Raw genomic sequence first — 25,547 nt, 5'->3', positions numbered from 1 at the left:
CTTAAACTTGTGTCTATTTCTAGCATTTTGTTTATTTTCTGTATGTGATACACAAAGAAATAAATGTGCGTATCGACTGTAGTGGCATTCATTGCATACAGATGGTTTCCCCTCTGAGGAACGTTTTGGATATAGTTACATTCAGCTCTCTGGGAGGACTTCATAATGTCTTCTTTGAAAAGCAGTTGTGTACACTGCTCTTTTAAGGCTCATTCCTGCCATTGTTCATAAATGCATTGGGACTAGTCACCTGCACATGACACAGTCTAAGCCTTATCAGATACTCAGGTAAATAAAGGAGCAGACGAGGCACGGCAGAAACCTCACAACACACTATTGCATGAACGCAAGCCTCGCTGTGCTGATGCGATGGGAGGACAGAAAGGTTACGCATACACCATTTCATATGCAGCAGCTGTCTGATGTGCATTTACCACGAGACTTACCTAGGTCTGTGGAAAACAGGACAAGAAGAACTTTTAACAAACAGTATGTAAAAAAGACAAGTTTTCTCTTGAACACTTGAAGGCTATGCTATATCTTCTATACTTTGAAAACCGTATACTTCTTTTGACTGGGATTTCTTTACTCAGAAGTATGGTAACGTATCTTAGCAACAGTGGCAAGGGGGAAGACTTACTGTACTGTAAAAGAATTAAAACAAAATGTATATAGCTGCTGACTGTTATAAATACATCCCTACCACTCTGAGGGGGTGTTCAATTATATTCCTGATTACTTTTCACATTTCCTTTTTCAAAGGGGTGGGGCATTTCTCCAGTTTTCAGCTCACCCATGAAGAGCCCTAAGCATTTTAATTCCCCTTCAGCTTCAGCTCCGACTAGACAGGCCTTACAGTATAACCTGTCACTATCCCAGCTACACTAGAAAAAGCCATTACTGTAACACCCTGGAGATAACCTCTCTCCGTGAGCCATGCTGCCACTCCCTCAGGTGTTCAGCTGCCATCAGCCTAGAGCAGCATTTTCCAGCTCTGTCTAGAGCAGGTGAGACTGGACATACCGGGACTGCAATATTTCACATTCCTATTTGTCGGGTAAATAGAAAGCTTCCTGCAGTGAGGGAAGTTTGCACCATTTCACCCTTTACCAAGATAGGTAGTTTCCCCCAAGTAAAATAACCTCCTGAGCGCAGGCTTCATCTATGCCCTCTACCCAAGTCCCCAGCCAGTGCAAGCCTCTTGCAGGCTTCCCACCCTCGCAGCTGTGGCAAAGCAAGGTTAAGAGCACTACAGCACTTTCCTCCTCCCGCGGGAAGCTCTGTGGGCAGCAGGGACAGGGACCGCATCCCCCTCCTGCTCTGGATGCAGGGGAAAGCACCTAACTGCAGCAGAGGCACTGAACTGATCTAACGGAGGAGCTACAAAGTGAGAGCAAGGGCTCCAGATTTTAAGTGACAGAGGGCAGGAGTGCTGGAAACATCAGGGGGAAAAAAAAGTGAAAACACCTTTTTTCCTTCAGCAAGGGCAGGTGGGCTCCAATTTTCTTTTTAAGGATTATCCTCCACAGGCAACTCTGGCAATGGCTACGAGTAACAGCCTCACCTGAGCACGCTCCCAGCAAATACTTTGCTCAGCCTTCCTGGGAATGAACACTACTACTGTCTACCTCCTAGTGAACTTCACTTAATGTCTGTGAAACACCTGGAAATCTTGCAGATGATTATGCCCTCCCAAGGAAGGGAGGGAGGGAGCCCTTGCTGTTTACTATGGCAGGGGAGGGATCTTAGTCCACGCAGCTTGGAGCAGATTTACACAAGAGGACGGACCAGGTGGTTGCCTGGGATAGAAAATTGGTCGGGGATACTGAGAGTATGCATGACTTCAGCTGGATATTTTTCAACTTTATCTACTACAGAGGATGGGGGGAAGGGTCAGAAAAGAACACAAAGTGACTCTTGCCCGCTGTTATTTTTCAAGGTTTTGGACTATCTGCTCCATCCAATGATCTATCTGGCACCGTCATTACTCCAGAGGTGTAGACACTAATTCCGTCCTAAGTGTTCCCATCTTTCAAAAGGCCACACTTGACTGCCTTTATTAATGCCATGCATGATGAAGACATTTAAAGCCTTGCAGGCTTTCTCACAAGCGGATGTCATTCATGCCTCGCTCTTCTTAGTGCAGCAGATGAATTTCCACACACACACACACACACACGCCCGCTCCTCACACCAGACGCCGCCGCTGCTGTCACCCCCGCCACAGACACACGCTCCCACCGACACCCCTGCGGGAGACGCACCCGCATCCCCGGGCGGCCCCGCACCTCCTCCTCCTCTTCCTCCTCCCTCCCATCACCATCCTCCACCCCCTACCCGGCCACAGCCTCCGTTCCCGCGGGGTTCCGAGACGGGCAGCGCCGCAGGGAGGCTGCCGGAGCCCGGCTCCCCCCGCCGAGCTGCGAGGGTCGAGCCCCCGCCGAGCTGTGAGGGTCCAGCCGCCGCCGCCACAGCGGGAGGGGAGCGGAGCCCCGGTAGCCCTCGCCGGCCTCCCCCGGCACGGCTCCCCGCCCTCCCTTTAAGGCTTTGGGAAACTTTTCTCCCCCACCGTGCCGTCACGCTCCGCTAGCGGGGCTACGGGCTGGGCTGAAGCCGAGCCGGGAAGTTTCTCCCGCGGGCGCCGGCCCGGAGCAACTTTCCCGTACGGCCCCCGGGCAGCCGGAGCGGCCGGTGCCCCGGCCGCTCCGGCTGCCCGGGGGCCGTACGGGAGAAACGCGAGGAGGAGCTCGCTTCGGGGGAGGGGGAGATGAAGCCGGGGCGTGGGGAAGCCGCTCCCTTCTTCTTCCTCCTCCTCCTCCTCCCCCCGCCCCTGGCTGCTCCAGTCTGGCAGCCAGGCGGCCGCTGCCTCTGGCCGGAGCCGCTGCAGTTGGAAAGAACCCGCCGGCCCCCGGCGCTGCCGCCGGGATGGGGAAGCCGCTGGCGGCTCCCGGCCTCCTGCTCCTCCTGGCCGGCACCGCGGGGCTCTGCCGGGCTTTCTTCTCCCTCCCGCTCCGTGTGTCCCATCCGGTCGCCCCCGGCGGGTCGCCGCCCGCCCCGGTGGTGTTACGGCCGGCCAGCGGCAGCCGGCAGCAGGATCCCCTGGGTGGCGCGGACGGCTTGGCCTTGGCCTCGGATCCCGGGGGCAGCCTCAACTTTTTAGCCATGGTGGAGAATCTTCAGGGGGACTCCGGCCGCGGCTACTACCTGGAGATGCTGATCGGGACCCCGCCGCAGGCGGTAGGAGCGGGCCGGGGGCTGCGGGCATGGCGGGGGGGGTAGAGGACGGGGACGGCAAACTTCTTCTCGGTGGCGGGAGTCCTCCCCCCCCCCCCCCCCAGCCCAAACGCAACTTTGTCCCGGCGCTCAGTGCTGGCGCCTCCCCCCCCCCACCCCCCGACCCCCTCCGAAAGACGGTGCCGGTGCCCGGAGCGGCAGCAGCGAGTTTCCGCGGGCCGGGCGGGAGGCGCCTCCCCGCCCTCCCGGGGCCCCGGCGGCGGCGGCGGGGATGGGGAGGGGGGGGGTGTCGGTGCGGGCAGCGGCTGCGGGAGGCTGCGCTGCCCCGGCCCGGTGACTGAACCCTGCGGAGCTGGTCCCCGGTTTCATGCTGTCTCATGGCGTTTTGATTCGGAGCGAGTTGTTCCGGCAGTGGAAATGAGTGTGGTTTAGAGTCAGGGGGTGCTTTTTTGTTGTTTGGGGTTTTTTTGTTGGTTTTGTTGTGTTGGTTTTTTTTAAGCTGCTTTGCATTGTGATTGGGTGCTCTGATAGATCCTCCCGGTGCCCCCGGGAGAAGCACTCGAAATCTTCCTGCTAAACTAAGTGATGGCTAGACAAAACCAGCCCTTTCTTTCGGGAATTCATGTGTTGCTCATTAATAACACGAAGAACGTGTGTGTTTTGAATATTGTTTTCAAATAGACCGTGTTTCCTTCAATCTTCCCTTCTATCTGCTTTCACCAGCATTGCTAAAGTTTTTTTTTTTTTTTTGCAATGTAGCAGCTCTTTCATCTGTGTCATGAGATCCCAGGAGGAGCGGTGCTGGGCAGCTGGTGGGGATGACTGGTCAGCTGAGTGGGGATTAATTTCCTGAAAACCCTCGGGGCTTTCCCTCAGAACTTCACGTTTGCTTTGGGAGTTTAGGTCCTTGCGTTCCTAGTGTACACAAAAAAGTCCTTATTCTTCTGCTTTAGCTCCTCTATGTAATAAAAAGCCAATGAATGCCAAAATGCCTAGCCAACAGGGAGCGCCCAGCCGTTGTTGCGTCTTTGGACTTCCGTGAGCTCTTTCTTTTTTACTCCTTCAATATAAGAGGATTGGCCACATCGTCACTCTAATTGAAAAGTATGATGGTAGGATCAATACATGTATTGAGAAAGGGTGGCATTGTTTTATGCTCAGTAGATGGAGTTTAACAAAAAAAGCTAACTAGGTCTGATGTATCAAGGTGTGGCCTGATAGCCACAAAGGCCAAGAAATAATTTTTCCTCCGTGTCGTGTGCTGTATACTTGACTAGTTCTGTTAGTGTGGCTGTTGTGTGTGCTTCATTACTCCAGGGAACATTCAATATTGGTTTCTGCCAGAATCAACATACCAGATTTGATTGGACTAATAATCCAATTCGGTATGTCTTAAATGAAAAAAAAATTTTAGGTAGAAAAAGTGACTATCAAGCATATCATCTCCTTACATGTCTAGGGGGATTCTGAAATTGGAAGAAATGGAGAAAGAAAAAAATGACAGGCTTTTGATAATGTGACCGGAGGTCTAAGAGGGAGAAATGTGCTGCCCTCAGTGCACCTGGAGGCTTCAGTTACACTTAACAGCTAGTATTACGTGTATTACATGGGATGTAAGGTTTCAGATAAACTTGCCTCAGTGACTTTTTTTCCCATCTGAAAAAAAGCTCCGAATCTGGTTGCAAAGCTTTTACTATTTTGAACCAGTTCTGAGTTCTCGCAAAGTTAATTATTTAAAAGACCGCCAGTGGTGTTTAGCACATGTGAAGTTTTATTCACGAGTAGGCCCACCGAGGTTGTAAGTAAGGTTATAAATGCGCTTGTGTTTCCAAAATCAGATCTTGGCATGTAGTGACTCAGTAGAGTGCAGTTAAAATTTATTCTCTACTTTTGATGGAGATGAATTTTTTATCTCGTTCCCTGCCTGAAACTGGAAGACTTAAAGATCACAAATGTACTTGTTTTTCTGCTTTGCAATGAATAGTATAAAGCTGCAAAGCCGCTACAGGCTAGTGCTACTTGAATCCTTCACAGCACTTATACTAAAAGCAAGTATCTTCATACTGCCAAGAGCTGGGATGGTGTTAAATTCCTCCGGCGAGTAGTTGCTGGAGTCAGACTGGGCGATGATCAGGTAGAAAAGGAGAGATGTCTGTTATCGATTTACACGCTCCTCCCATCCTGACTTTGCCTGACGTTAGAAGCTGCAGTGCAAAGTGATGCTTGGACACCTGCCTTTAACCTTGAACCCCTCTGGCATGGGACTTTCTCCCAGGCTAACTCCCTTCCTCAACCAGGCCTCTCCCAGGACTGCCGAGCCCACGCAGGGGGTAACGCTGCCCTGACGTTTTGCCAAGGAGGAAGAAGGATACTGGCAACGAAGAAGAGCTGCAGAGCAGCATGGCTTCGCTTCTGCGCTGTCGGAGCAGAAAGGCGGATGGCAGAGCTGCTGCTCCAGACGGTGTCGCAGAGAGGGGACGGGTAAATGCAAACAAGGCAGTAGTGGACCAAGACCAAATAGCAGGTTGTGAGAAAAGGCACAGAGCTTAATGTCACGGTTACAATAGTGTTGGTGCCTGGTAACTTTGAAAGTGTGTGCGTTAAGTGTCGAAAGCTACTGTGCCAGTATGGGGAATGAGCATTTGTGAAAGACTTCAGCGCTACTGAGCTTGCTTTTCTGCTCAATTGCATTTTTAGAAATTTTCCTTTTTTAATTTCCATTCTTGGAAGGAAGCTACTACAAAAGAATTTCATTTTTCAGGTCATTTAAGGCACACTGTTTGGCTTTTGTTCCCATTCTGATTTGTCATAGAGCGGATAAACACAGCACAGAACTGAGTTTCACAATGGCAGTTCTGAAATACTTGTTCTGACGATATAAAAATAGAGCAGCTGTGTGAAGTCAAATTTATTTTATTTTCAAGAGAGGAAACTTCAGTGCAGTCAATCCAGTTTTGCAAAGTGTTTGCAGCCAAAGTGTTTCTCATCACTTCCAGTTTTATAACAACAGTATCCTTCCTAATCCTATCAGATCTCCAGGCTAGCTACCAGGTCAGTGTCAGCTGTCATTACCCCCATTAATTCTCATTCATTCACATGCACATGTACTTCAGAATTATGTGAAAGGTGAAAAAGAAGGTCTATTGTATTGAAGAGTGTGATATATTTGTCTCTTACTTCATGGACGTGTTATTATGTGTCCTACATCTGACGGATTATGTGCTTTACACCTGTCTGTATAGGTGCACTTCTTCCAATTCCAGATTGAAATAAGAGGTGGCAAGAGCGCAATATTAATTGTGTGCGCTGTTCTTACTACTTATTTCTTTAAATAATCTGATGGAATTCCTTTGCTCTATCTTTTATTATTTTGCCTGCCCTGAGATTATAAGCACTGTGAGGAATCGAATCAAAGATCATTTAGGGTTTTTTCATTATCTTCACCGCAGTTCTCGTCCTATTGGTTTTGTTTCTCCTACGAGCTTTTGACCAACAGAATAGTCAGACTCCTAAAGGACCCCATGTTCTTCACAGCTTTCTTGAAGTCCATCTGGACTGCATTAAATGTTTGCAAAGAAAGTACTGTTGCCTCGTCTTGCCTCTTGTGCTAGTCTTCATTGTGTGAGGTAATGGTAGTCCTGCCGGTCTCACTGTGTTTCCAAATTGTGTTTTTTATTGAGACCAGGTAAATATTATTCCTGCAACTTCATTGCGAAGAGAGACCAGGCGTGTGCCTTCTGAGAGCTGAGAGTCACGTAGCTGCGCTCTTATTAGCGGGTATTGAAACCACAATAGGATCTGACTTGTGCTCTGAATGCCACGGCTTCTTTTTGAAATTACAGTGTCAATTTTTCATTCTGTGCATGAAGAGGTTTCGGCTATTGTTTCTCCTAATGGCAGCTTGTTCTGTGCAGAGGGTGAGCAAAAACCCATCCTGTAAACTTGCTCTGAAGTTTTCAGGTCAACATCAATGTTGGGTCTAACGGCCTTTGCTGTGAAACACAAACTCCAATTTCTGTGTAATTGGTGGGAAGTTACCTTTCCTTCAATTTCTTCCAGCTGTTAAAGAAAAAAAGGATAAAGAAGGATATGTATTAAACACCTCAAGTGTGTCATGGAGTCTTATAATTTATAGCTCGGTATTTTGAAGGTGATGAACATGCACATTAGCAAGTTCTGAACATGCAGCCATTCTTCCTTAACTGTTGATAGCTCTTATTTCCTGAGTGTTGGAAGGAATGAAGATTGTGAGGGAAGATTCAACTGCTCTTGTAATTTCATCGCTTCACTAGTCTTGCTATATTAGGTGATAAGGGCCTGATTTCTGGAGCTGTGCTATTACCTAAGAAGCTAAGCTCTGCTTTCTTAATTTTGCTGAAAGGGGGGTTACTGTCTTTCTAGATACAAGAAGTTTTGCAAATGTGATCCTTCGAGGTTCAAATACCAGAAGGCAAGCTCCAACTCAAGTCTCTCTCTCTCCCTCTCTTTCTTTTTTTTTTTTTTTTTTAATAAATATGTAGGTCTTTTGTGTTTATTTTTGAGCTCTTCATGAAAGCTGAAAAAAAGAAGGATTGAGGAGCAAAGACAAGTGCTGTGGTATACTGGAGTATTTTGAGGTGTCAGTGTCAAAATCCCTCCAGATCCATCTAATGGAAGTATTATTGAAATGCAAAATATTCCTGTTGTTAAATGATAAGTTGGGTAGATTTTGCTTGTTGTTGTTGTATGCCTGCAAAATAAAAAGGACAAGGACCTGAAAGTCGTAAGGCAGGACTAATATAGTGATGTGCTATGGTGCAGTGGGGTGTAATGTATTTTTGACCAAAGACAAAGCAAAAAAACATACCAGGTTTGGGTTGACAGAAAGGTCCCTGCCTTTACAAATTAGCATTCTAACACCTCATTCCATACAAAATTAGCCCTCGCAAAAGGAATGGCGTGTGAAATTCCTCTATGTTTGGATGTTTGGGATTATTAAGGAAGAAATTTTTTTTTTTTTCCATGGATTTTGGGGTTTTTTTCCTTTTTTTCCACTCCTGTAACCAGAGGGCTGTGTGCTCTAGGGACAGTGTCTGGCAAGACAGATTTAAAAACTACTACACCCTGCAGGGGTCTTTATTTTCGTGAAGGGCACTTATGACTCTGAGTCTGTGAGGACACGTTAGCTATTACATTGCTTCCACGTTTTATTATCTTTGAAAATTTCTCACTTATTTTAGGTGAAGCGAGCCTGACCTGAAATGTTATCTGGTCATTTTCAAGTATAGCTACATTTGAAAAAGGAAGCTGATACAATGGCATACCCTTGCACATGTGCATCTCCAGTATGAATCAGACATACCTTTCTCCCTTTTCTTACTGGCTGTGAAATACATGTTTAATCATAATTTGTGTAAAGAAGTAAAGGAACTTGTTGCTCCTAATTCTGCCCAGATTAGGACTTGAGATCAGATCTTCAAAGTAAAGGAGGCAGCACTCAGCTGCCTCAGAAAAAGGAAGTGGTTTTTCCTGCCATTGATGGGACTGTCATACATCTTGCTGCTTTTCAGCCTGGTTTTGCTACGTAGATCTGAGCTCACGAAGCAAATGCCGTATGTGTTCCACAGATACCAGACTGCTGTTAAAATCAAAAGTTTTACATTTGAATTTGTATCTGTTAGTTCAGTGTCCTTCCAAGCACTTGAAATAGCCCAGGACCAAAATAGATTTTATTTGCAATTTTTTGCACATGAATTCCCTTAGTTTTAAAATAACAAGTTAGCTGACTTTCTGTCTCCTCTGCATATGCCTGCGTCGCAGCCACCCGTGCGGCAAGGATTGCGGTGTTAAAGAACTGAGCTAGTCGAAAGCAGCTAACTCAGATTGGTAACAGCCTAGTTGTGACAACGGGGACCTCCACACGAGCGATCTACTGTGCTTTTCCGAGTGGCTCTGCAACACGCAGTGAGCTCCGCTACTGCTGCCAGCACCTGAAGTAGCTCGAGCACGTCTGCATCGACTGTGTGGTTTGGTTTTGCTATGGCAGCGGCTGCGTGCTCTGCACAGCAAAAGCTCTAGCAGCCCAGAACCGCCCGTGAGCCTTGCAGAGGAACTTCATAAACTTCTTTCTCTTGGGACGAAAGTTTGGCCGCTGAACCTGATACTGCCCACGCGCCCAGCGTGGCTTCCTCCAGGCGTGGCTGGCTGATGGGCTTTTGGCCGGGCTCGTCCCAGGGCGGTTGTGTAGCAAAGTCAGCTCTCGTGCCTTTGGAAAGCCTTGGGCAAGAGTCAACGTTTGCTCCCTCTTTGCCAAAGGTTGATAAAACAATACTCTTTTCCCCCTTCTCGCTCCTCCAGCAGAGTTGTTCCTTCGTTCTTCCTTTTGCCTGTCACTCTTTCTTCTGCTCTCACTGCCTTTTTATATCTTTTACCGGGAGGGTGGCGGGGGACAGATGTTCTAGAGCTTGGTTTTGCTTTTCAACAGTCCTTCTCAAATACATGAAACCTGTGGGGTATCGCAGAGAGGGAATTTGAGGAAAATAAGCTAGATAAGAAAAATCTTATTTGAGTGAAAATTACAATTAATTGAATGCAATTAATGTGTCATAATTAAAAGGCTCTTTTGAAGGGAATCTGTTAAGACAGTAATTGCTCTCTACAATCTTTTTTTCCCCTCACCCCTGCTTACTAATAATTTGAAATTATGAAAAATAAATTACTCATAGATTTTTTTTACTCTTTGCTCAGCTTGTGAGTACTAAAATCAGTTGATTTTATTTAGCTTTATGGTTGGTTTATTTTTGTACCTACTTACTAGCAAAAACTGCTGTTAAGCTGGACTGCATGTGTTTAGGGAAAAGTGTCTCAAAGTCGTTGCTAGTCTGGTTTTATTTTAAAAGAGCAAAGGTATTAACACTGCAGTAACACTTGGTAAGCTTCTCCTCCTTAAAGACACAAATGCATCCATTCCTAGGGATCTAAAACTGCTTGATAGCACTACTTTTTCCCATTGGCATTTTTGTTTTAAAGAAAAACAGAGGACAACTCAAGAACTAAGAGTCACCTCTCCACTTGAGGGAAGGAGCAAAAGCCTTCTCACATTAAAGGTCAGCACCTGCCATTTGACAGGGAAAAAGTAATGGAATCCTTTTGGTGGCTGTCTCGCAGATAATTCCTTGATATTTGTTTGTGGGTCTGCCTGAGAGAGTGGTCTGTAGAAGAGTGCCTCGGAGCCAGCTGCGGTGCTGCGGCTTGTGCTCAGGCTTACATCAAGGTCAAATGCGAGAATTTTCTCGCCCACCCAGGCTCTTTCTGTTTCTTACTTTGCTACCATAGGAAGCTTCATACCAGAGATGATCAGCCATTTGGGGCTTTTAGAGAACCAAAAGGCTTACCTGCTAAGCCACTGTATGGAAGGTTGGGTCCTCTGTGTCCCCCCTTGAAAATTATATTGTGGTATTAGGGAAGAAAAAAATGCATCAGGTCAGCATAAGGTAAATTTTGAAGATTGCCTTTGGCAGCAGTAGTTTTGGCATAGAAAATAATATACTAGAATGTCTATTTTGACTGCAGGCTTCGGTTCTATTTTCAAAATTGCCACTGCGAAATCTTGAGGGAGATTTTTTTCTCTTATTTTTTGCTACCTAATTGGAAACTTTACTTCTGAAATTCCATTAAGATACCTGTTGATAGAGAAACCTTGACTGTCAGTGTTTGTGGCTTAAGAAATTAACAGCTGTAGTGTCTTTTCAAGACAGAGCATGCTATACCAATTTGGAAGGTCTTCAGGGCAATGTTACTATGCTGCTTAAGCATGCTATGGAAAGACTTACGCTTTCATTCACTGTGCTGTCTAGTAGACGTCTGCTACGGGTAAGAGTGAAATGTGAGGCGTGTCAGAAAATGAATCATCAGTCCTGCTGATACTTTTCTGTGACTAAAGAGATTTTTATTTAATTCATTCATTTTTCTTCTCGGTGACTCTCAGGTTGCAAATAAGCCAGAGGAGTCCAAAGGTGGTCACGCTTCCCAAAAATCTGAGAAGTGCTGTATCAGGATAACGTCTGATGCAGTTACAGTGCTTCAGTTTATGTGTCACAGAGTAACCTTCTCATGACTTCACGGATGCAAAGTCCGTCAGGGAATAACACAAACATCTCGCATGATCCAAAGTGCCAGAGTTTTGCATTTGGACTGCTGAGATAAATGGGGGGTGGTGGGGTGGTGGAGAAAATTTCTCAGCAGCCGCAGTTATGAATGCTGGCACATGTTACGTGTTCCAGCTAAAGTTAACTTTCATTTGCACCCTGCTGAGCGTTTGGGTTGGCAAGTGACCAAATACTAGTGATACTACCTGTGCATTTTTGTTCAGGTTCGGAAACTTTCTCCACAGCAGGCGTGCACGACAACCTTTGCTGTTGCTAAAGGGGGAACTTCCACAATTCCAGTGGTCTGAGCACCATCAGCTCCAGCGTGTAGGCAGCAACGTGGCTGCGCTTGCCACCTTCTCATAAAATGTTGGAGCCCTGGGCTGCTGTAGGACCTGAGGTACCATCATCACACAATGGGTTGTAACCCCGGCCGAAGTAGAAGATAGCTTAGGCCTACATACAGGTTGATATGCGGAGGAATGGATAGTAGGAAGCTGTCTTCTGTGTGTTGTTGCAATGTGTAGTAGCAGACTTTGTCAACCTGAGAGCATGAAAAAGTCTTTTAACTTCCTGCCCTACAAACTCAACCTGGTATCTGAAAATAAAGCTGTGTTCCTGCATGCCTCTGTGTTCTCCTGTGTAATAAAGATTTTTATAGTGGAACTTGGTTAACAATTGTAATGATGTATGAGCCACAGGCGAAGCTAGTTCATTTCCCAGAGCTGCTGCCTCTACAGTATTAGCGAGGGTAAAGAGTAAAGTGTGCATGTTTGAGAAGGAGAGAGAGAAATAAATGAGTCCAATAGCAGGGGGAGAAACACTGCTGCTTTTAAAAAAAAAGGATTTTTAAAAAATCGTATCTTATTTCACTTGAGAATCAAATCTGCCTTTTAAATTGCCCTGCCAAATTTTTAAGTAAAAATGTTAGAATAAATATGAATAAAAAAGACTGTTTGTATTTTTAATAAATCAAACACATTATTGTGACATTGCTTAGCAGCTGTTTTTTTCCCTTTTTTTTTTTTTCCTCTGATCAAATAGTCCTTCCTGGTGTTATGGAGTGGAAAGCTGCTTTCTGTTTGTGCCTTTGAACTCCCCTGTATAATTCCAAGAAATACCCATGATGACAATCAAATTCTGCTCCTTGGTAATATCCTAAATAGGTCAGGTGGAATGGGGAGCAAAAGCCTTCTGTCTGTTGTATTCCCTTAATTAATTACCAGGAAAATAAAAACACTGGAGTTGCATCACCTTGTTTGTGCTCTGAGACCTGGGGCTGCCTGTGGACATTCCTGTGGCTGCTTAAGACGGCACGGACCAGCAGGCAGCTGCCTGACCCCATGCCTTTCCCCAGAGATGTGGCACAGCTTTTCTAGCAGGAAATACAATCAGAATAACCAAATTCCAGAATTCCAGTCCTTGTGGTTGACATAGCTGTACTTGCCTTTTTTTTTCCTCATCTCTTCCCTCCCTCTCCTTGCCTGCAGCAACGGATCCAGTCATGTCCCTTTGCCGTCCATATAGCAGCAGCCCAGGAGGTGTTGCGAAAGTACGTGATCGTGCCTGTTTCTGGGCAGAAAGGGAAGAATGGAGGTGGGAGCTGCTGTGGCAGGTGGGGAAGAGGTAGATCAAGGGAGTTAAAGGATGGGTAAATGCCAGGACCAGTCTTTTCAGCTCCCCAGGCTGAAACATACCAGTTTGGCAATATGAAATACAGTAGCAGCTCTCATATGTTAAACAAAATCTGACAGTGCTGCAAGTCCAGTCCTGAAGAACACGTGGCATTTTTATAGCAGAGGTCATGCCTTGAAGTACAGGGAGTTCACAGTTGCTTTCCCAAGGTGTGTGCTAATTTATTTACCTCTCTATGTCCAACAATCTTGGCTAATCCATGGATCCCGGTGTGTGAACATGGAATTGGTGGTAGTTTCCTGGCCTCCAGGAGGGAGAGACTGCTTTCACACCCATGAACTTGACTTAAGCAATAAGGTGGGGGTTCCCATGTAATCATGTCCATTGGCTTTCATGTTTTGGGAAGGTTGGTTGTTTCACTGTTGCAGTGTATGGATAGGGAAAGCCCAAGAAAAATGACTCTTACCCACTTTGGTTTTGTTACGGTGTTTCAGGGGACTGACTGGAAAATGTCATATAAGCATTCAGTGTCCTTCTTGAAGAAAAGCACTAAAAAAAACCCATAAGTAAGCCCCTCCTGAAAGCAGGCAGTAGGTGCAGCTTGAAGGACATTATAACGAGCGGCCCCGCTGTGTGGGTATGGCAGTGCCGCTGGGAACAGCCTGTTCTGGGGAGAAAGGATAGACCTGACGTGTCGGGAGTGTCCTGCCTTCACCTCTTCTTCTAGCGGCTCTCCAGACTTTGAAAAACCTTTGCTAACAAACACCCGTCTCCAAAACTAACATCTTGACAGGGGAGGGGAAAAAAACCTGAAAAGAATCATGTCACTACGAGAGTGAGTTGATGGGGGGAGGAGAGGGAAGAGATCAGACCCAGCGTGCAGCCTTCTCAAAACTCTGATTTTTCTCACTGCTGTCCTGCCAACTTCTTTTTCTTCCTACCTGTCTCTGAAATGTAGCCTTTTTCAAAGTTAATCGCTGCCTTCAAAAGCTTCTTAAATATTGCAGGAGCAGCTTTGGCACTTGGTTTCACATCTCTAGTGCAATTTGAAATCCAGGGTCTGTCTTAAATTGGAGATTGAAGTTCAGATCTTTGGCGCAAGGGAGACCTTTTAATGGAGGTAGAAGTACAGGAGCGAGACTGAATCTCTCCTGAGAAGCTTCTGCCTGCTGCTGAAGGGCAAGGGTACTGTGGTGTCTTTGACAAAAGTGAGATTACAAAAAAAAATAACCGTGCTCATGTGGCTAGAGATACCTCCTAGCCTATTCTCAAGAACATTAGGAATGGGCTTCATAAGCTGTATTGAAGTTTGCAACGTGGCCTGTGATTAATTCTGTTATTTCCAAATGGCACAGCAAACAAGGGCAGTGACTCACAGTGTAGAAGCTTGTACAGCATGAAGAAGGTGTAGTTAGTTCAAGCCTTCTTGACTTTACTTAGTATAGCTTGGCTCTGTGCAAATGTGTAAAACTGTTGCAGTCTTACAGCAGTTGGAGGGGTTGTTGCTTTAGTTTCAAAACAAACTTTTTTTTTTTATATAGTGTCAGACTTCTGAAGCTAGGTAGAAAAGAACTAAAAACGCTTTTTTTTTTTTTTTTCCAGACAGCAGTTTCTCTCAGTCTAATGAACGGTAGAGGTAAAGAAAAGGGTGACCTGACAAAATAAATTGGAAGCTAATTTTGGAGAGCAAAAGCCTCAGAAAATTGAAATTCTGAACTGTATGCAGCTTCTAACTGTAATCATTCACTGGGTATAATACATTAACATAGGCTTACTGATTTCATTTCCTTCAAAAAAAAAACCCCAAAGCAAAAAGCCTTCCTTGGATATCATACTCTGAAAGGTAGTGTATTAGCATGATGAGTCCCTTTCTCCTTTTTTTTTTTTTTCCTAAATAAAAAAAACCCTCTAGAATTGTTTGACATAAGACTATGGTTTTTAGAAGTATCATGCCCCAAGTAGTGGTAGTAAACAGAACACACATAGCAGATGTTTAACCTAACGCACTTGAGGTGGATGGTTTATTGTTTTTCAGTGAGGTGGTTGTCTGTTTTTTACAGAGAAAGTTTAGCTTCAGGTCAACTGAAGCAATCTGACAGTGGCTTTCTTCAAGAATGAAGCAAGGCAGGCTGCAGTTAAGCACAAGTGCACAGAGGTTTGCTGAGGGAGCTGTCTGGGGACAGCAAAACCCTTTTTCACTGGCCGGTGGTGTCTGTGCCCCGGTATCATGAAATACAGTTGTGCAGCCCTTCGCCCACCTCCGCCACCCTTCTATTTGCTGTGGAGCTAGAAGCTGTCCCGCTCCTCAGGTCCTCCCACAGCACCCATAGCTCTGTCGACTAGTAGCCATCTGATGTGGCTAGCCATTGCTCCGAAGAGTTCAAAATCCTGCCAAGTGGTGCCCAGCAGGTCTGCTCTGCGGTGGCTACGCCTGGTGGTTTCAAAGCGAAAAAGAGATTTAGGTTGAGAAGGTGAGTGTGAAATCAGTAATGGCATTCACGAGTGTATCTCCAAGAGTCAGGCTGGTGGTAGAGATGCATTTCAGGCATTTCTTCAGTTTCTTTTTAGCTGTTGAATTATTGAATTAATAGTTGTCTCTCCAACACCTTTGGCCACTGTGTTCTCTGGGGAGGGAGGGGGAGCTTTGGATGAGATGCTTACTAATTTAGATGTGACACAGAGCTTAGATGTAGCCCGTCTCTAAACCAAGACTGCATGGGCACTGGGATTCCTCACGAGTCTTGCAGTTAGATGTGAGAGTTGGTCCCAATGGCATTCGGCTTACGGTCTCCCTGTGTCATCAGTGCTGTACTGTAATTAACAGAAAATTGATGAATTTAATTCCTATACACCTACTAACAGGTGGAAACATGCTTTCGGATTTAACAAGAGCTCTGTGTGTACTTAAGTGCAAATAGCTGATGTCTCCTGCATTCATTCTTGAATTTCAGGGTGTGTTTGTGGGGGTTTTTTAATTTTCTGTTTATCTAGGCACTCATTAATTTTTCAATCAAGAACGTGTTTAGTATAAATATAGACAATACATATATTTTCCTCACTCAAATTTGTGAGCACTTGGGTGCCTTACTGCTCTTAGTAAGAACTAACAGTCTATTTGATGTTAACGTGCATTGCTGGCTACACTGGGAAAGGCTGATGAAGATACCGGTTGGCTCACACGCAACCCCTTTTTTCTGAAAAGCGCGGCTCCCAGGGGGTCTCTGTGGCAACCATACGTCTGTTAAAAGACTATCACAGTTTTGCTCGGTCTTCTCAAACCAGTTCAAGCCTTTCAATGGTTATTTACAGGTGAGATTTTCTAGACCTCTAGATTATTGTTGTTACTGAACTTTCTCTAACTAGTCCAGATCTTAAAACCTGATGCCTAGAGCAGGGCATGACTTCAGCTGTAGCTGGTTTATGTGAACTAGAGGGTTGCTTCACACACCTAGTTTTTTGTCAGCTATAGGGCGTGATATGAGAGAGGGCCTTGCATCTGAAAAAAAAAAAAAAAGAGGAAAAAAAGGTTAGTATTTTCTGAAAAGGCAATGAGACAAAATTGCTACGATTCACACAGCTCTAAGATAAGCAAGTAATAGCTCATGTTCAACAGCAAAGCATGTTCATATAGCATGAATAGGATGGATGTGTTGTATGATAAATCTAGACATAGCAAATAAATTTCAGCCTGAAAAATAAGATACCACATGAGACGGCATGTGCAGAAAGAATGCTAATGTTTAGGGAACCGAAGGCATTGGCAGAAAGGAGAGCGCAGAAATGAAGAATAGATATTTTGTTTTGTTACCAGGATTGATTGGCTGACTATTTTTTTTGTCTTTAAACCATAATAGCCTTCCCTTATTGTCAAAATGATAATATATATAAAGCACTTCCTGTAATATTTCCCTTCAAAATGACTATTCATCAGTCCCAGAGTCAGATGCTCATATTTCAACTCACAATTTAGTTTAGCAAGTTTATACTTCAAAGCAATCAGTCATTTTAGCATTTGTGTTTTTAATACAAATCTCAACTACAGAAGCACGCAGTGCTCTTAAGCATGGATAGATTGGCTAATCCAGATAGTACATTGTAATCTTCTGGCAAAGAAAGAGATTATTGCTTTTCAGAGAGAAAGAAAAAAAAAAAAAATGAAGTATTCCTCCCAGTCTAGCAGTGCAGATCATGAAAAGATTGAGGGCAAAAGTCTCTGGTCTTCTCCTGGGCCCAGTACAGGTGTGAGAGTGTCCAGGGATAGCTGAGTGGTTTAGGTGCCTGGAGGAGAGAGTGAATGTAACGGTCGTATAGATACGGGGTCAAATCCCAGCTCCTGACACCAGCTGGGAATATGGTGAGGGGACTGACAGCGAACACCAGACATGCTCTGGTGGGCTTGATCTGCTGCTGCCCTGAGGAGTCTCCATTTGCCACTTGTTCTCCTGCTTACTCCGCAACCTACAAACACACCACAGTTTCTGGGACAACATTCTGCCGTTGCGAAAGCAGGAGTTATCTTTGGTGATATACTTGACCCTGCTGGTTTGGCCAAGTTTTCATGCTGCAATAAATCACCTTCCTCTGCGTCCCCGGTGTGACGCTGCAATGAAACGTGGGCACCACCTGCTGAACAAACGGCATTAGAAAATCATTAATCTCCATTCCATTTTTCTTTCTCACAATGCCTCTCTTATCTTGGCTGCATGGTTAAACCCTTCTTATGACTGTGGGAGGATTGTTTTTGGAGGTAGTAGCAGATAGGTGTGTTTCCACCGGTGAGGTGACCTTGCTCAGGGCACCACAGGAAATACTTCTCATCCTGGACTCAGCGTAACACATGGGCCTGCCCCCTTCCTCCTCCTCCTCAAAGATGAATTCGATACCGTCCAAGCTGCAGAGAGTTATTTCGCTCCGGGTGGCTCGGACCAGATGACCCCCAGAGCTCCTTTCCAACCCTAACCGTTCTGTGAGGCGCTGCAGAGCAATGAGGACTGGGTTGCTCCAGTCCGGGGACCACTTACGAGCAATGAAAAATGGGAGAGTCCCGTCCCTGCCCCAGTGTTCGGGGGCAGCGCGTCAGTCTGTTGTACAGACCAACGAACTTACCCTTTTTTGGTTTCAGTCTTACCTGTTCAGCAAAATACGTATTATTCTGCAAACAGAAATGTGTCATTGTGGAGGCTTTTTCAGTTTATGTCTAACTTTGCAGGCCTCTACATCTAGACATGCTTCCAAAGATTCCTCTAACTCATCTTTTAATTAGGTTTTATTTCTGTATCTTAAGAGGAACAGATCTATATTACAGCCTAGTCTTCTGAAATTGTTTATTAGAAAGTAGGCCGTAAATGCTAATTCCAAGTAACACACACACAAAAAAACCAACGTACAGTAACTCTGTGCTTAAAAAGCTGCTGTATATTGTAACAGTATTAATTTGTAGAAACAAATTGCTGAAATAACCTGACTGACAGTCTGTGCCAATAATAACACGGAATTCCAACTGTGGGCAAACACAGCATATAGTTGCTAGTGTGTTTTCTTTTTCGTGTGATAGTTGTAAGCAATTCTTGCCGGATGGGCTGATAATGTAATTAGGAATTGTTGTGTTAAATGAGGCGGTATTTAAATTGGCAACTAATTTTCCTATCTATTAACCAGCTTGAAAAAGAAGAGCTGTTACCCAAATGATTTCTAGCTGCTAATCTCTAACAAGAAACGTAGCACTTCTCTGCACCTTTTTTTAAGCACTGTCTAGCAAATTATTTTCAGTAGGGTTTATTATGTGGGGGACAAAATAAGAAAGAGAGGGAGTTAAGAGATGTTACAAGTTCAGGGGTTGTTAGATGGGGTAGACTTCTACTAAACCAGTACATCGTAATGTGTGGTAACAGCTCATGAGCCAGTAATGGGATGCTTGCTATTTATAGTCTCTACATGTGGACAAAAACCCATATTTACTTTGTGATAGTTCACTGTGTAGCATACTCCATCAAGCAGAGTAGGACTCTAAGCCCTATTTTAAGTGTGTGTGTGGGAGAAATCATGAAAGCACAGCAGGACAAGATTTTGAACGGCATGTGAATGTTACTAGTGTGGAATGGTCGCTCTCTTTATTGGGGACGGGAGAGGAGAGAAAAGAAGGGGGCACCCTCAGGTCGAGTTAAAATCCTAGAGAAGGCATGATGGCTTGTAGTTTTTCATCATGAACTCTTGCGGAGTGAGCTTTTTTGGTCTGCTGGCTCGTGCAGCAGAAGTATCAATTGCCCATTATTAAGACTTTGACTGAACCCCAGAGTAAATGTAAGGCTGAATGAGGTTGATTATTATATTTATGGCTCTATCTGTGCAAATCTTATTCCTTTTTTCTTTTTCCTCCCCATATGCTTCAGCTGAAGCAGGGATGAAGGGCCGAATAAGTTTTTGCAGCCTGGTTTCTTCTGCCCAGTGGTGAAACTTTATTGCTTGACCTAAAAGGATCAGACCCATTAACTTGGAAAAAACCTATAATGGATTTTTTTCCATGGGCCAGTCTTTTAATGGGGATGAAGATTATCTCTAGTTCAGTGTGGGTTACCCAGGGAATCACATCAAAAGCAGCAGCACAACAGGGTTGCATGCAAGCCCTAGGATTCCCACCTGAAGAAGGCTGTGTATGCTAAACCGTGTGGAGGGCTGCTTCAAAGAAATGCATTATGCACTTGTAGCCTGTGGAATTTGTTTTGTATATTTTTCTGAAAGTTACCAAAAACTCCTGACCTCAAACTAAAAACAGGAAAGAGAAATTTGGACTAAGTCCAAGTAAGGTGTAGATCAGAACAGAGGCAACATCTGTCCCTGCTAAAGCATGCTAGCAACCTCTATGCAACAAAAATGGAATGATTGCCACCTCTTATCACTTTTCCTTGAAAATGTGAAGGAAGTCACTTTCTGAATGCATGGTGGGATAACTGCAAATTGCTGTTCACCAGGCAGTTAAATGAGGCATAGATAATGCCTGGTGTTGATGACGCTGCATTGACGCCACTTGCTGTAACAGATAGGGCAGGCACCTGAACCACAGGCAGACAAAGCTTTGAAAAAAAGATGACAGATCAATAGGCAATATTTTTTTCTGATATCAAAATACAACAATATTCAGCAATAGAAAGCTTAAAAATATTAAAGACATAGCGGTAAGTTACATTATTGAAGCAGGATAGCATCCAGTAAGTGCTATTTGAAGTTGGCGCTAAACCAAGCGCTGGAAAGTTTGAGGGATCCTTGAAGTATTGACAATATGTTTGACTTCCAGTTGAAATAAATCATTATGACTGGGTTTTTTTCAGTGTGTCTACCCCTTCAGAGTAGAAAAAATAGAAAATTCATGGCCTAAGGAGGCTTCTGCTTTCAATGTTCGTGACTTTCAGTAAACAGGTTTGGATTTGTTTCTTTTTATAAGCACAACTTAATGGCATATAGACAGAGTGTCAGATTTCCTCTGTAAGCTTGTCGTGGCAGAGGTGGATGGTACTGTCTTGCCTACTCTATAGCTAGGGATCTTTATGAACTTATTAATAATAACGACACTATTTCCATACAGGAAATGCATCCAGCAAAATAATCTCCAGATACAATACTATGTGCAGACTTTATGTCCCACAGCTGTAGTAAAGGTGACCTTCAGGGGGGAAGAATGGCCTTTTGCGTTTGCTGTCTGCTTTCTGCTATATAGGTCTGAAATTGACTTGGAAACCACAATAAAAAAGAAACCAAGGCTTTCCTTCTGTGCCTCCAAAAGCAAAAGGAAAGTAGTTTTTCATTGTTTTTAATGCTGGGCACGTGATCAGTCAGCAGTCTTCAGGCAGTTTCTCCTTCATAGCCTCGTTCAGCCGTGTCTCTCTGACCTTGGCTTTCGCAAAATCTGACTTCATCTGACAGTCTCTGACAAAACAGGGCGATCACTAAATAATCGGCTCTCGGTGACAGGAAGTGATTCACTGGAGATGGCTGTAATAAACCCAAGGAACCTGCTCCGCCTGCGCGCGAGAGCTCTGATTCACCACATCTGGGGCTTCACCAGGAGGCAGCTGGAGAGGACGCTACCACCGCTGTTGGCTCTGCCTCAGCGTCAGGGTCTTCTGTCCCTGTGACAGAAGGGTAAAGGCACAGAGAGGTATGACCGCTCTCCGGCCGTCACAGCCCAGAGCTCAGTGAATCAAGTTGAGGTGCCATCGGTTTCGGTTTTTGTTAGTAAGCTGGGCGGCGAAACGCAGAGGCTGGGGAGTTGAGCAGATAGTGCGTTTGACTTCATCTTTTGGGAGAGGGCAGGGCTGACCTCTGGAGATGGGGCAGGATAGGCAGCCCTGGACCACAGCTCTTTCAGTTGCCACCCTGTGATTCACCAGAGCTTCCCTGAAGCTCCCCCAGCAGCACCATTAAACCGGCAGCAGGCAGTACAGAATAAAGTAGGCTTCAGTGGTGACAACACGAAAGTGATTCTTAATGAGACGTGAAGGCACTAAAGAAAATTCAGACCCAAAGGGTAGCCAGGAGAGAAAGAGAACTCAGTAAGTTATACCCACCCCAAAATGAGCTGCTAATCACTGGCACTATTGTGAGGACTACAATAAATCAGTGTCTGCCCTGGCCGCCTGCATCTCATTATGCACAAACATGCGGAGAGAGAATGTCAGCCTCAATAGCGATCTGTCATGTGAATGCTGCTGTGTCCGAGTGGGCTGGCACTTGCATGGTTGGCCAGCTTTGTTTTTTCTTTTTTTTTTTTTTGGTGGGGGATATTTATTTTCTTTTGGAAATGTTGATTTGCTCCGTACTGTGGGTAGTAAATTTGCCCTTTTCTTCAGTGATTTGTCAATTCTGTGATGATAACATTGTATTTAAGGTGTGGGGGTAAAATATCTTTCATATATGTTATATTTAGTGATTGGGGGTTTGTTTGGGTTCAGGGGGTTTTTTTTCCTCCCCAAGTCCTCCTTCGTGTATGGTGTCATGCATATTACTGAAGCTAGGGCAACACCTACATGTTTTTATGCAGCTGATGTACAGTGCCCATTACTCAAGCATCACAGACTGCCTCGGAAAGGCTAATTAATTTAAGCCCTGCAGCACCCCTTTGAGGCAACTTTTGTTGGTTCTGATAGATGCACACACTGTAGCCGCTCTTTGTTATTTATTTTTAATATGATTTCTCTCCCAAAGAGGGGGGAAAAACGAATAGTTCTTACTTTGTTAGGTAGTTGACAAAATGTTAGGCTTTTGATATTGTTGAAATAAAGTATGTAGCAAACTTTGGATTTTATTGCAAGCCATGCCTCAGAGGTTCCTATTTTCTTTTAAAGCCTCAGCTCCTGGAGCCAGGTGAACTTGTAGATGTCCTTTTGTTTTTAAATCTCTGTGCCTAGCTCGTGTGGTTGCAAAATAAATTTTAATATATTGTCTCCGCTTAATCTAAAATCTGGGATGCAGTGAGGCACTTGACTAAGGTGGTAGGTTTGTTTCTTTTTAGTCTTAAAATTTTTGCATGATTAGGACTGGGAATACCAATGCCAGAGTGTGCGTGCAGTTCAGAAGAGAGTCCTACGGATTACTAGTTGGTTTTGTGTTCATGTTTTAATTTCAGAGCTCCTCAGTCCCATCCTATATTAACTAGGTAAAACAAGTGTAACCATCTCCTCCTTCCGCCTCCATGAGCAAACCAAAAATGTTTTTGAACATCGACTCACACTTTTTTGGTCTATGCTCAGTCTTAAACTTGTTAATGAAGGATTCAGCATATCTTCTCCAAATGCTTTATCCTCCTTTGTCTTTTCTCTCCTTTCTGAGCTCGGCCCTGTTTCTCCACTTCATTTGTCAACACTAAACTCATTTCCCCTATTGTTCTTTCTAACTGTTCCCATGTCCACTTTCAGTGCTAGATCCCTAGCTACCTCACGTCTTGACAAGTGATGAGGACTACCAAAGTGGCTGGTTTGAGCTGACTTCAAACCACGGGCAACCCAGTCCTCATGTCTCACTTCCTCCTACAGGAAAATTCTTAATTCCTTAATATTTTTCTGGGGAGCAGGTGTCCCCCTACTGCCTAGGGCATAATTTCACAATCATTTTAAGCCAATCTGAGACCGCACTGTCACCAAGGGAGGAATCGCCCTTTTCTACTATCTGCTACTACCATCTCTTTTCAAGTAGCTGCTGATATGGCAGATTGCTAGGGGTTTTTGGGGGTTTGGGGGTTTTTTTTTGGTAACAGTAGGTGAGGAACCTGATCTGATTTGCATCACAGCCCCATGGGTACGAGTGCTTATGCCAAGAAGCCCTGGGAAGCACCCAGCCAAGAGCAGGGAAAAAGTGTGACTGCTGCTTTTGGTAGCAGTACAGTCTCTGACTGACTTAAATTATCATTTAATGACACTACATTTAATGTAGTTTCAAGGTCTCACTGAAAGAGGTGATCCTGCATCTGGCTGCTAGCTCCCATGCTGTTACCTTCTGCTTTGTGTTAGCACAAGCCATCATGCAGCTGTGGTGAACCAGCCTGGTTACCTGAGCCAAATGGGGAAAGGAGACGTCTCGTTTTGTCTGTGTGGTTTTGTTAGGCAATTTTTGGGCCTAAATCGTCCTCCCAATTAAGCAAACAAGTGGCCCTGCTCTTAGGCCACCTTTCAATCAATGCTTTTCATAGTGTTTATAAATCTGCCATCCTATTTAAAGGCGGTGCAGGCTGTGGTAGGTTGCTGCTGCTCAGGACGAACTGGGCATTGTTCCCATGCTCTCCAAGCCACGAAGCAGATTCATGCTTCTGCTTATTTCTGCTCAGACTTGCACTCACCCCCTACCCTGAAACCTCATAAGCTCTAAGGCAAACAGTGCTTTAAAAAGTATGCAGTTCAGCCTGTGTCCAGGACGTGCCAGGTTACCAAGACACGTGGGTTGGACCAAAAAGAAATTTGAGATAGTTGTGAACTCATCTGCTCTGCAAATATGGGCTTGGTGGGTTTTTCCCCTTCCAGGAACATGAGTATGTTAAAGCACTTCAGCATGATCAGCTGTTTTGAAGGGGCTGCAGCAATATATCTTTCCCAAAAGTGACACTTTGTATTTAATTTTCAGAGCAACTTTCATCATAGTTTTGAAACTGAAGGTAGTTTAGACAAAAACTTTAATGATTTTTTGTTTGTTTGTTTGTTTAGTTGGATATGAAAACCACCTCTCCTTTCTTCTGTTTCGGCAGTTAAATATTCTGGTTGACACTGGGAGCAGTAATTTTGCTGTAGCAGGTGTGCCTGATCCTGATGTCACCTCCTACTTCAATACCAAGCTGTAAGTACCTGTTCTGCACGGCGTGATGGGTTAGGATGTCTTTTAGACTCTGGCTTCTCCATGCAAAAGAGGATGATAAGGCAGTTCGTGGGGCTCCTGCGGTGTCCCATGAGAACGGGATGTTTGTTGCCGGAATGGGAAGATTGGCTTTGCCTGATGCAAAGTCCCGCCTGACATCATGAACAGTCACACTGGTGGCAGAGCAACTGAGGTCTGAGCACAGTGCTGATTAGAGCTGGAGAAAAGGGAAGAAGATTACAGGGTAAAAGTCACACCAATTTCAGGCAATTTCTTATTTGAATAGTCTTGGAAGGAATTGAAAGTTTAAATATACTTTCCCATTGTTTACAAACAAAACTTAAAACCCAGTAATTGTATCTGTTACTTGACATTTCATCCAAAACCAGAATTAGTTAGTCAAAAACTAATTTGTGGTTTAGTTTGGCCAAGGGCCTCAATCAGTTAGTGATCTGGACAGGCCCTGCTGAATCTGGTTGTTTATGAGGTATGACTTGGTGGGTTTGGTGATTGTTATGTGCTAAATTTGCTGTGTTTAGCATGAGCCAACATTAGTCGCAGCCAAGCACAGCTTTGTCTGTCTGAATCACTTTCCCTCCTTTCTTCCTTCCTTTCTGCCCTTCTCTAGTTTCAATTATTTCAGGTAAACTTCTCCAAAACACAGTGTTTATCTTTAGCTGAAGCAGATGACTAAAAATACTTATACAATTGGGAGTCTGGAGAGTATCACCATTCTCATTACCTCTTCATGTATTTTAACATGGGGTTTGCACTTTTTTTTCCAATAAGATGCACTGGTAATGGAGGGAAAGCCAGCATTTCCATGCTGCTTACTAGAATAGCCTTACCTCCTGTCACATACTCAGATGTTAATGGAAATATTTCACATCTCACTCTGATATGACACAGGTCTAGAAAGTCCAGAATTTGTGCTTGAAAGCTGTTTCTGCACTATTGCAGAGTTTTACATGCCCGATATCCCCTTCCATAGGTAGTGGCTAGAGGAAACTTAATTGCAAGGAATTAAAAGCACAAGCATTCCTTTTCCCTTTTCTCTTAGGTGATGTTATTTTGTCTGGAAGGGCAAGGCCTCTCTCGTAAGAACCATGAACTATTAGAAGCAGTAGCAACAGCAGAGGTTGTGTGTTGAGAAAGGCTGTGACATCACTTGAAAGTCACAGTCTCTTATCAGTGTTCTCAGTGCACACTGTTTTGAGA

The 25,547-nt window shown here is 44.6% G+C and overlaps 1 protein-coding gene across 3 annotated transcripts in view; it reads left to right on the top strand.

Annotated features, from left to right (window-relative positions):
* Positions 1-2,635: 2,635 nt before the first annotated feature.
* Positions 2,636-25,547, top strand: part of BACE2 (beta-secretase 2) — a 57,243-nt gene continuing 34,331 nt past the window's right edge. For 2 of the 3 annotated variants that reach the window (XM_069785077.1, XM_069785079.1), the window contains exons 1-2: positions 2,636-3,237; positions 24,223-24,311. In XM_069785077.1, the coding sequence (XP_069641178.1) occupies positions 2,926-3,237; positions 24,223-24,311 (401 nt within the window). In that variant the 5' untranslated portion in view covers positions 2,636-2,925. The remainder of the gene's footprint in view (positions 3,238-24,222; positions 24,312-25,547) is intronic. The other variant, XM_069785076.1, reaches the window with a different exon arrangement.

This window comes from Haliaeetus albicilla, chromosome 6 (assembly GCF_947461875.1).
Source record: "Haliaeetus albicilla chromosome 6, bHalAlb1.1, whole genome shotgun sequence".
Classification (NCBI taxonomy): Eukaryota; Metazoa; Chordata; class Aves; order Accipitriformes; family Accipitridae; genus Haliaeetus; species Haliaeetus albicilla.
The sequence above is the reverse complement of the archived record's forward strand: the minus strand, read 5'-3'. Positions and strand labels throughout refer to the sequence as shown.